Source organism: Pollachius pollachius (genome assembly GCF_949987615.1).
Source record: "Pollachius pollachius genome assembly, chromosome: 1".
Taxonomy (NCBI): domain Eukaryota; kingdom Metazoa; phylum Chordata; class Actinopteri; order Gadiformes; family Gadidae; genus Pollachius; species Pollachius pollachius.
In genome coordinates this window covers 28,712,403-28,724,902 of record NC_136934.1, presented here as the reverse complement: position 1 = coordinate 28,724,902, position 12,500 = coordinate 28,712,403, and the positions used below count along the sequence as shown (strand labels likewise).

At 46.0% G+C, this 12,500-nt stretch overlaps 1 protein-coding gene across 1 annotated transcript in view; it reads left to right on the top strand.

The window, feature by feature from the left end:
* Positions 1-12,500, top strand: part of itga8 (integrin, alpha 8) — a 47,188-nt gene that overhangs the window by 27,994 nt on the left and 6,694 nt on the right. The window contains exons 16-22 of the mRNA XM_079734503.1: positions 5,686-5,741; positions 6,407-6,564; positions 6,799-6,930; positions 7,231-7,298; positions 8,037-8,184; positions 8,898-8,990; positions 11,915-11,994. Of these exons, the coding sequence (XP_079590629.1) occupies positions 5,686-5,741; positions 6,407-6,564; positions 6,799-6,930; positions 7,231-7,298; positions 8,037-8,184; positions 8,898-8,990; positions 11,915-11,994 (735 nt within the window). The remainder of the gene's footprint in view (positions 1-5,685; positions 5,742-6,406; positions 6,565-6,798; positions 6,931-7,230; positions 7,299-8,036; positions 8,185-8,897; positions 8,991-11,914; positions 11,995-12,500) is intronic.

The window sequence follows — 12,500 nt, the reverse complement described above, 5'->3', positions numbered from 1 at the left end:
TTTTACACTCAGTCCTGGACAGCAGGAACATACTCATCACCACACATCTCTAAACATAACCACAACCTGTTCCTACAGCTTGAAGCAGGGTGAAACGCTAGACAAGCTTTTATAGCTGAAAATCAATGCTCATTAGTGTGTCGTTATAGAACAAAGTCATCCTGGTGTTCTGTTCTCCTTTAACTGTGATTAGGGAGTAGTCATGAATGATTCGATTAGTACCTGCAGAGGGAAGGAGGCGGAGGGAGGGAGGGAGAGCGAGTTGCTTTAACCTAGTAATGCCTGGCTTTCCTTTCCAAGTCGATTCCATTCCATGTGCCTGCCTTTTGGTGTGTTCCTCAATCCTCGGACGCCAGACTTCCGAAGCGAAAGTCGAAGATCTCCCAGCTTTCTAGCGGCATTTCTCGGAGGCACACCCCCTTTTTGTCTTCATCTTTCAGAAATCTGAGAGTAGACCGAGAGCAGTGATGACGCTCTCAACAAAATGACTGCGCCCATGAAGAGATTTATTTTCTTTGTATTGGTACCACGTTGTTCATTTTAATGTCGATTTTAAATGCTCTTACACACTTGATTACATTGCTACTTTATCCCGGTCACCAATTTATACATTGCATGGTCTTGCTGTGCGTGCAATACAATGTAAAGTTGTGTTGTTTGCTTTTGGGCTGGTTTACTAAAGAGGCTTATGTTGTTTAACAATAAACAACGACTAGCCAATTTCATGACACAATCACAAAGACAAACAGAAACGCTATAAGCGCTCCGAGACCGGAAATTACGTAAAAAATGCCAATCGGAAGGCTGGCGTCCGAGGATTCGGGATCACACCATTTGTTGATTGTCATTTGTTAATTAGTTGGAAAAAACATATTGTGTGTGTGTGTGCGTGCGAGCGTGCGTGCGAGTGTGCGTGCGAGCGTGCGTGCGTGTGTGATAATAAATAGGTGCACTAAGAGTCTGATATTTCACTGCTGTCCATCAAAAACTTACAGAAGTCCACAAACCTTTCCTAGTTAATTTTATAATATTGTGTAATTAATTCTGAGCGAGCATGAAGCTACTATGATATTATTTTTGCTGTGGGTAGCAGCTCAGCAGAGACCGGAGGAGAGTTACACGGCTGGTCAGGGTCTCTGGTCTCCTACTGCTTCACCACAGTCTGCTGTGGTCCACCATAGTGTACTGGGGCACAGCCAGGACCTGGTACTGAAGAAACATGGGATAACACTGTGTGTGTGTGTGTGTGTGTGTGTGTGTGTGTGTGTGTGTGTGTGTGTGTGTTTGTGTGGTTGTGTGTGTCCTTTATGTGTGTGTGTGTGTGTGTCTCCTTATGTGTCCTTGTGTGTGTGTGTGTGTGTGTGTGTGTATGTCCTTATGTGTGCGTGTGTGTCCTTATGTGTGTGCGTGTGCGTGTGTGTGTGTGTGTCATTGTGTGTGTGTGTGTGTGTGTGTTTGTGTGGTTGTGTGTGTTCTTTATGTATGTTTGTGTGTGTCATGTGTCCATGTGTGTGTTTGTGTGTGTCCTTATGTGTGTGTGTGTGTGTGTGTCCTTATGTGTGTGTGTGTGTGTGTGTGTGTGTGTGTGTGCGTGTGTGTGTGTGTGTTGGCAGGGTCTGAGAGGGAGTAGTGTTTTTGGAGGGTTAGACTAAACTGAAGTTGTAGAACTCCTTACAAATAAAACCTACCTTATTCAAATAAAACCTACCTTGTCCAAATAAACCCCCCGTTTTATGGAGAGGGTATGAAATCAGCTAGTTAAAATGCAAAATATGAAACGCTAACACACACAGATACACACACAAATAAACTCACATACACATTTCACAAACTCAGAGACAGATACTAAGTGAAACAACAGCTGCAGCATTAATGGCCGTCCGGAGTTGTCTTGAGTTTCTTAAGTGTTTCCTGCTGCTGATGGCCTTGGTCAGTTCAGTTGTTTTCCCAGTGGAGAGAGAGAGAGAGAGAGAGAGAGAGAGAGAGAGAGAGAGAGAGAGACTTTAGATTAGACAGCAATAATTAATAAATAAACACAAAAATGTTCCTTATCATAACCAGCACCAAAGATAAAAGCAGCCTCTGACCAAACTTCTCCACAATTTAAAAACACTGTTTTTAAAATATGGGATAGGACTCTCAGTCTGTGACAGTCCAAATAGCAATGGACTAGAGTCTCAGTTTTGTCACAGTATGGACAGTTCTCGGACACCGTGGGGTTGATTTTTGCAATAAAACTATTCACAGCCAGAGCCCCCTGCATGGTCCTCCACTGCAGATCTCCTGTTCTCTTGTTTAGTGGAGGCTTGTAAAGGAGACTCCAGCCAGACGCACGGCCCTGCAGCCTCTCCTTCCACACCGTGTCCCTCCTATTGCTCAGCTTGTGTTTGTGTGTAGCCACCACACAGTACTTATATATACTTTTCCGTGAAAGTAACTGTATCTCCATCCTGGACTTGGAAAGGCACATGGGTTTCACCAGTCCAGTCTTGTCCACCGACAGTCCGAGCTCTGGAAACAGATCGCCTTTGTCTGGTACATCCGCCCCACTGAAGTAGTCCCGCAGCATCTCTCGTTCCTCACTGGTCCGTCTGCTAATCCATTGGTTCATGATGTCTCTGGTGTGCCGGCTGGACCTCAGACCCAGGAGAGAAGCCACAGCCTCAGTGTTGTTGAGCCCGGGCCCTGCCACGTCCACCACCTGCCTCAGCTTGACCACCCCAGTGGAGCGCAGGCGCTGGGTGAGGCCAGGGCTGCTGCCAGCTTGCACGTCCAGCCGAGACCCGCACACCAGGGGCTCCTCCAGGAGCCAGAACAGAGACGCTGCGGGCCCCAGTCTGTCCCATTTAAAAAGGGTCCATGCTTTGAAAACACCATGATAAAAAGGAGGCAACTTAGACACACGAAAAAAAAACACAATTCAATAAAAACAAAGATTTGTCTAAAAAGAGGCCCGCTATCTACTTTAAAATGATGCCTATTACCTGTCTCCAGACGACATCATCATGCCCCAAGAGGTACCGCTGGATAAACTGCAGCCTGAAAGCCGACGCTCTGCTCCCCAGGTGAACTAACCCCTCCCCCCCCTCTTCTTTTGGAAGATATAATACACTCTGAGGAACCCAATGGAACTTATCCCAGAAAATCACGACCCGTTCATCCAGGCAGCGGACATAATGCTGCTATACCCGACCACCTCTTCTACTGCCAATCCGCAGTCCTCAACCGAGCACGAAAAAGTTGGGGAAATCTTGAAGCCGTGCATTCGGCTCAGATCGCCAAACGCCACCATACTTCAGGCACACCGACCAGCGGCTGCTGGTCGATTGCAAAAAACACTCCAAAGAATACAAAAACCCACAAAAAAAAAATTACAACACCTTCGCCTTGCTATATAATAAACCCAATTACAAAAAGAAACTAAGAAAAAAGTTATGAGAAAAACATACAATATCGCTCTCACACGTGCTCCGCAAACTCACTCCTTCCGACGTAGAGAGAGAGATAGAGAGAGAGAGATAGAGAAAGAGAGAGAGAGAGAGAGAGAGAGGGAGGTGGGAAGGGGTGAGAGAACATTTATGAGGGTCATTTTGTGTTTGTTTGCTTTTTTGTATGTGTTTGCACATGTGTTTGCGAGTGTTTATGCAGGGGCAGCATGTGACACAGGGCTGCTAAGGTGCCTATCCATTTGTAGGATAATCATTTACAGTAATGACTAACGAACAGAGAAGTTGTAAGAGAGATGTGGGTCATTTCTGTGCTGAACGTAAGATTGACACGCACACAGTGCTTATTATAGGCCCACATGATTGCACACATGCATTAGAATGCTCTAACACCATCCAACACACACAAACACACACACACACACACACTAACGCACGCAACCACAGAAACACACACGTACACACACATTGACTTACAGACAAACACATCCCTCCGAGCTGGAGGGTTGTGTGTGTCTCAGGGGGAACATTAGGAGGACTAAGTTGTGGATCTCCATCTCATCACACAGTTACACCCATTCATTAGATAGGTACATCAGTAAGAACACAATAAACGCACAGGCACTGGCCAACCCGAACTCAGGCTTATCTTTATTGCGTCAGCTAATGGCTGCTCTAATGGTCAGCACAATGACTTCCCCAACAAGCATAGAAAATGAGTATGTCACACAAACATTTCACTGCACATCCTGTGTGAGTATGTGACAAATTAAAACCTTTGAATCTTGAATCCGGGGTCAGGGGATCTGCTGCTGGGGCCCAACAGGGCTGACTGAATCTGCTGTTGGGGCAGAGCAGTGATGGGAACTCCTACAATAAGGTCCTTTAGATCTCAAGAAGTTTGTTGCGGGTCTCGCTGCTCGCTTGGGGTTCTCACACTTTTCTGTTGCGGATGGCAACGTGTGATAACATGTGTTGGAATCCGGCACAACGAGGGGATGTATATAGAACTGTGTTGCAGTCTCCCGTGTCCCTGGCTCCACTTGGGGGGCTTTTTCAATTGCCCTGGGAGTATATTAATTACTGATGAATTGCCTTGCTCATTAACTCAATTATATAGGCAATCATGATGTTATTCGGGGAGTGGTCACCCATAAGTCATGACCGTTTAACTATGGGCAGTTAACTATACTCAGGTTCTACCATGATGTGTTAACTTAAGCATAGCTGGACAAAGTAACAATTAGCCTCTTCCTCCTGTGTAAGTGTAAGGCTCCATAGGTTTTACAGGAGGATAGGGATTAAATGATCTGTGGTGTATGCAAATTCAGTTAGATTCAGTTATTAGCCTAAGCACATCATTGCTAACGTTTAGCTTTGAAGTCAGCGTTGAGGGGTAAGCCGAGATATCTGTAAATTGCTGCAGTCGCAGATTTAGACAAGTTGTTTACCTCCAAATACATAATTGTACATCCATAATGGGGAATTGCTGGCTTAGCATTAGCTTTCCGTAGCTGCTTTAATTGACCTTCAGAGTTACAGCAGCTACAGTAATTCAGTTCATGTGAGGGGAATAAACTGTTCCAGACAATACACAGATTTAGGATAGTGCCGAAAAAAGTGCAGAAGATCTCTGTTTATAGACAAGGTACAATCTTGTTGTGTTAATACTGGCAGTCATTTTGAATGAGTGACTATTCAGAACACCTTGAAATTCTTTAGAAAGTAATTTAAAGTGTATGACACATGACCAGGAGCTAGGCTTCTGTAACCAGTCAATGGAACGGAAAGAAAATGGTTACCAAGCAAACTCCCCGCTGGACGCACAATGATGACTTTGAAATAAACAACTCTGGGCAAACAACTCTGAGTAAGACAGGCAAGGGCCAATTCACAGCTATCCGGAGTATATATTTGGATTAAGAATTCCTCACTTTGCTCTTTTGCAGTCTAACCATAATCTATTAACTGTGATGGGCAAACAATGAATGAGCGCGTTTTAGCATGACCCAATCTATTCTTGAATGATCAGGAACAACGTCATATTACAAAAGTTAATACACTGAAAGCTGTTTCACCTCAAGTCACAAATCACAAGTCCTCCATACCTGCTCATACTCACTGTCTTTGTCCATGTCTCTTCCCTCTGCCACTTCTGTCTTCTCTCTCTCTCTCTCTCTCTCTCTCTCTCTCTCTCTCTCTCTCTCTCTCTCTCTCTCTCTCTTTCTTTCTCTCTCAGCCTTAAGGTGAAGGTGTGTGCAGCTGTGAGTGGCGTTGGGATCCCTGACTCCGTGGGTAAGGAGGCTGTGACCCTACGGTGGGGGGAAGAGGGTTAAGGAGAGCAGGCAGGATGGGGGGCCGGTCTGGCAGTGAGTCAGGCTAAATCCTAGCAGATACATAGATAGTCCCAGTCGACGAATCAAGCGTTGCTTCCAGTAACTATTAACCCAAATATAATAAATAAATACCTATAAATGATTCCAACAACAACCCTGTTCTCAACACTTACTGGAACAATTAATGGTGTGTGTGTGTGTGTGTGTGTGTGTGTGTGTGTGTGTGTGTGTGTGTGTGTGTGTGTGTGTGTGTGTGTGTGTGTGTGTGTGTGTGTGTGTGTGTGTGTGTGTGTGTGTGTGTGTGTGTGGGGGGGGATACATATGCCCGAGTTCGATGTAATTGGGACATGTGCGTAATCCATTAAGGGCTCGTCGCTGGACTCCTTTTTTTCACAGCGGCTACTCGGGTTCTGCCAAAGCTTTTGTTTAGAGGCCATTTCTGGAATGACATCAGAATGAAGTATTTTGCTATGGTTTCTCACTTCTTCAGCTCTGAAGAGCTGGACATTAGCAAGAAAGTGCATAATTTTGACCCCTCTCTGAGCTGTATCTGCTTTGTGGTTTATTTGTAAAAGTGTAAAGTGAATTGGTTGGTAGCTCATACTATTCTTCACTCCTCCCTAGACCTGACAGTGGAGCTGCAGTTGGATTGGCTGAAAGGAACCAGGGGCGGAGCTAAGAGAGTCCTCTTCCTGGATAACCAGCAGCATCAGCGCACCACACTCCTCAAGCTGGGACATCACCACCCACACAAGTGCTTCACCTACACTGTGTACCTGAGAGTAGGTTAACATGAACACAACTAGTACTTCACTTACACCGTGTACCTGAGAGTAGGTTAACATGAACACAACTAGTGCTTCACTTGCACCATGTACCTAAGAGTAGGTTAACAGCCATAACCTAGCTCCAACCTTAATATGTCTTAAATGTTTATTATACCTGATTTATAATGTGGTTATGAACATTAACTTGTTAAATTATTGAATTTCCTCTCCCCTGTCTTTCTCCATCAGGAGGAGGACGAGTTCAGAGACAAATTAACTCCGATCTCATTGGCTCTGAATTACAGCCTGGCCCAGCCCACTCATAGCCAAGACCTTCCACCTGTCCTTAACTATTACAGCAGCACCTTCCTCCAAGAACAGGTGTGTGTGTGTGTGTGTGTGTGTGTGTGTGTGTGTGTGTGTGTGTGTGTGTGTGTGTGTGTGTGTGTGTGTGTGTGTGTGTGTGTGTGTGTGTGGGTGGGTGGAATAGTACTTTTCAACTCACGGCAAGCCAAAGAATTTTGCTCTCATTAATTTGTGTCTTTTGAGAGAAAAGAGCCAGTGAATCAGAGGGTGAACTGCGGAGTTCGCTGTAGGAGAACAGCACAGCTCCGGCTTTGAGTGGCTTTGACTCCGCTGCGTTATGTCATGTTTCCTAATATGGGCATCCCTCCCTGGCAGGCCTACATCCTGCTGGACTGTGGCGAGGACAACCTGTGTATCCCTGACCTCCAGCTCTCCGCCAGCATGTAAGACTGGCAGTCCCACGCACCTTCTGACACCTCCCTGTAAACACACTCCCTCACACACACGCTCACACTCAAAGAGATACATACTCACATACACACATGCACTCATGTGCCCACACACCTACACACACACACACTAACACAAAGGTATTCACATACGCACACATGTAGATGTACATGCACACACACACACACACACACACAGAACAAAAGCAATTTCTTACATCTGTTTTCCTTCTCAAGACGAAAGTTGTATCTTACATAATACAGTGATAGACAGCAGCTCCTGTCCGATAGATACATGAAGATACATGAAGAAAGAGAAGAGAGTGTGTGTGTCTGCACGGTGTGTGTGTGTGTGCTTGTGTGTTTGATGTGATTGCTCCCTCTCCGGTGTTGCAAGCTGTACGATATTGCAATGACAACGCTACACAAACATCCTGTTACCGTCTGCTGACGGACACTCTCAAACTTACACACACACATGCACTTGCACACACTGGCAGGCACTGACTGGCAGGACTACAATTCATCTGATCAAACCGATAAAATAAGCCTGTTTATATGCGCTGGTCTGAGGTCTAACACGTGGCTCCCAACCCTGACCCCTGGAACACCTTTTCTTTCCCTTATACACACACACACACAAACACACACACACACACACACACACACACACACACACACACACACACACACGCTCACACACACACTCACACACTGTCCATGTGAAATCAGGGACCGGTGGGAGCTGGTGATCTGCGATGAGAACCTGGTGATGCTGACCATCACAGTGCTGAACCAGGGTGAGGGGGCGTACGAGACGGAGCTCCACGCAACACTTCCTGCTGAGGCTGATTACATAGGAGTGGAGCGCAGGGTGGAGGTATGCACACACACACACACACACACACACACACACACACACACACACACACACACACACACACACACACACACACAACCTCCAATAAATTTGCAAGGATAAACACATGCATACACACTCATACACCCACACATACACCCATGACCTCCCCATATATAATATGTAGAAATTATAGCACTGCTGCCATAGTGCTCTCTCCTGCTGCTGTTTGTGAAGAGTGTATAAGGCTCTTAAGGATCAGGACATTACGAGCCCTATAGTCCAATAGCCGCTCTTATCATTTTCTGGCTGCATTAGTGGTCAAGGAAATGGATAAGCTTCTAAAGATGTGTATCTGTGTGCATGAGTGTGTGTGCGTGCTAATGAGTGTGTAATAGGCCTGTTTGATTGATGAGGTTGTTACTGTCAGAGCATTCAACAGAGTGTTCCTCTTCCATCGGCCCCCCCCCCTTTTCCTCATGTGCTCTCTCCCACCCGTGACCCCGCGACCCCCTGCCTCTTTATTACATTTCTTCTATTATCACATCTTCTGCTGTGCTTTCTTCCTTGCGCTTCATTTCATTTAATTTATTTTCTTCATTTATTTTGTTCCTCTGTTTTTTTCCTTTTTGACTTCTCTCCTCCTATTTTCTTGTCTTCTCTCCTTTTCCTTTTTTTATGGTCTTCTCTACTATCTGTTTCCTCATGTTGTCTTGTCTCCTCTCCTTCTCCAGGGTCTGTCCCGGCTGAACTGTGAGTACCGGCTCCTCAACGACTCCAGGATGGTGGTGTGTGACCTTGGGAACCCTATGGTGTCTGGGACAGAGGTGTGGAACACATACACACACACACACACACACACACACACACACACACATATACCACAACTGTTAATTATCTCAAAAACATATAATTGTTCTATTCTACATTGCAATGTGTGTGTGTGTGTGTGTGATTGTGTGTGTGTGTGTGTGTCTGTGTGTGTGTGTGTGTGTGTGCTAATTTGCTCGGCTCTTTTCTGAGACACACAGGAAGCCAAGGCTTTGTTCAGTAAAGACCCTTCTGACATGAAATTCTACCATGTTTTCCTTTCTGGATTATTTGTGTATCTTTGTGTGTGTGTGTGAGTGTGTGTGTGTGTGTGTGTGTGTGTGTCTGTGTGTCTGTCTGTCTGTCTGTCTGTCTGTCTGTCTGTCTGTCTGTCTGTGTGCGTGTGTGTGTGTGTGTGTGTGTGTGTGTGTGTGTGTGTGTGTGTGGTCATGCCTGCGTCCGAGCATGTGTGCGTGTGTCTGTGTGTGTGTGTCTGTGTGTGTGTGTGTGTGTGTGTGTGTGTGTGTTTAGATGATTCTGACAGCCAGAGATACAGAGTCAGCGTCGACGAGTGTGTGTGTATCTGTTTGTATCCCTCGTCCAATATGCTGTTCCTAGGTGTGCGTTAAGTCCTTCCTATAGGTGTGTTGTTACTTTGGCAGTGACACGGTGCTCCTCAGGTACAGTGCATGGGGAGGGGCAGCCAATCACATCACTTTGAAAGGGACAAGGAGAAATTTCCATTGGTCCACATATGTGTGTGTGTGTGTGTGTGTGTGTGTGTGCACAAACACGCATTACGTTTTCACACTCAAACTTGCCTGCTGCTCTGCTGTCCAGATGTTTCCTATATTTACCCGCCCTCGCCCCATTGGCTCTGCAGGAATCCATGAGCTGATGCAGAACATACATGCTTGCCCTGCATACCAAACCAAGGCCTACAGAACTACACGGCCCAACTGAATAGGTTTCATGACCTTGACTGTTTCCTGTGGCTGGTGACACAAGTCATCACCCCGGACCCCCAGCTGCAGCACGGTGGACCCCAAGCTTTAGCAGAGGAGGGCGCCTGGAGCCACATATAGAGCCTATACATGCAGGCAGTCTTTACACTGTTGGACATATAGAGCCTATACAGCCTGCCTTTACACTGTTGGACATATAGAGCCTATACATAGAGGCAGCCACACTGTTGGGCGTATAGAGCCTATACATACAGGCAGCCTTTACACTCTTGGACGTATAGAGTCTATACATACAGGCAGCCTTTACACTGTTGAAAGTATAGTGGCTATACATACAGGCAGCCTTTACACTCTTGGACGTATAGAGCCTATGCATACAGGCAGCCTTTTACACAGTTGGGCATATAGAGCCTATACATAGAGGCAGCCTTTACACTGTTGGATGGATAGAGCCTATGCATACAGGCAGCCTTAACACTGTTGGGCATATAGAGCCTATACATACAGGCAGCCTTTACACTGTTGGACGTATAGGGCCTATACATACAGGCAGCCTTTACACTGTTGAACCTATAAATGCTCTAACAGGGAGACCATGCTGTCACAACACTCTGCTCCCCCCTGGATTGGAGCACTTCGCTAGCTATCTGATAACATGTATTGTGTCTTTATAGACTAACTCAGAGGGTTTATGAGGGTTATTTAGAGATCCAGCAGACAGCCGCCTTGGCAATGACATGACAAGCGGACGCGACCCACATCTGGTCTCAGAGCTCCCGGGTCCTACAGACATTTGGCCTCCTCTGCCTGTTGTCTCTTTGGAGTTTTATTGAGTCAGTTAATTTCCTCTTGTCTCTCTATGATGTGTCTCCATAAAGGCAGCGTGGCTGTGTAGACAACTACCCCCTTCCTACACTCTTCCTCTCTCTCTCTCTCTCTCTCTCTCTCTCTCGCGCTCTCGCTCTCTCAATTCAATTCAAAAAAGCTTTATTGGCATGAGAAACAAAAAATAGCATTGCATAAGCAGGTGAACAATAAAGAGGTCAAAATATAAAATGTTAAAAAAATGTGAAAATTATGACATATTGAATATTTACAAAGGTGTGCTAGTGGTTAAAATCTAGTGGGATCTCTCTCGCTCTCTCTCTTGCTCTCTCTCTCTCACAATCTCTCTCTCTCTATCTGACTCTCTCTCTCTCGCTCTCTCTCTTTAGGGGGGCTTCAGTTGACTCTGGACTCACTTTTCTCATTAGAACCACACGTGTGTGACCTCCTAACATATGAAAGAGGCAGCTAAATGTAAACATGCGAGAACGCACACACACACACACACATACATGCACACACACACACATACACATACATGCACAGACACACACACACATAAAGGCACACACAAACACGTACATCTACACTTCTTTTGGCATTGTAATCACATACAGAAGTATGTGGCACGGACACACACACGCACATGCACACGCACTCACACACTCACACACGCACACACACACACACACACACCCACACACATATACACGTACACACACAGGCTCCTGTTGTAGAGTAGATGATGACCTAAAGCCTAAATGTGTTATGAGTAAGAAGATGAGTGTGTGTGTGTGTGTGTGTTGGTTGGGTCTGGTTTCTCTCATAGTGTGGATTTCTAACAATCCTTGAGTTAGACCACACAAACAATCTTTAGGAGGGCACCGGAGAGACAGCATTGTGTGGGGGATTAGCAGATGGACCTTGTCAGCGGACAGGGGCTGCTGTCTATCACTGAAGACATAAAGATGTTCTCCGTCATGATGGGCTGGGGTACTGCATGCTTTGAACTGTCTCTACCAGTTCCCCTGGTACCCCCCCACTCCCCCCCCCCTTCACCTGCTCTCTTCCATCCCCATTCCTTACTCATTGGTTATCTCTCTCTCTCTCTCTCTCTCTCTCTCGCTCTCTCTCTCTCTCTTTCTCTCCAGTTGTTGGTTGGTCTGCGATTTTCTGTTCAGAGGCTGGACGACGCCGGGCCCAAGATTAGCTTCAAGCTTCAGATCCACAGGTGACACACAAGTGCACTCTCTCGCACATACAAACACACACACACGCGCGCACACACACACACACAAACACACACAAACACATGAGCACACAAGCACAAGACACACAAAAAGATTATTGTGTTGTGTCCATGCCTCAGATGGGGTTTCTCTGTGGTCTGCACAGGAAGAGAGAGAGAGAGAGAGAGAGAGAGAGAGAGAGAGAGACAGAGAGCTAGAGAGACAGATAGAGAGAGACGAGAGAGCCCAAGGAACTGTACAGCAGAAATTACTAGAAACGGTGTGGTAAACAGAATACTGTTAAAGAGAGTTTCTATCACACTGCCTAAAAACATTCATTAGCCAGAACACATAATACATCAGTGTCCAGATTAGGGGCTTTCCCACACTGGACTCCCAACATCTAACGTCTCTAATCACAGGGGCTGCTTTGTTGCCTCCATCCGCTGTCTTTATTAGTCACAATAGTGGTATTTGGAAACTGATGAGTAATATGTTGTTCAACGTG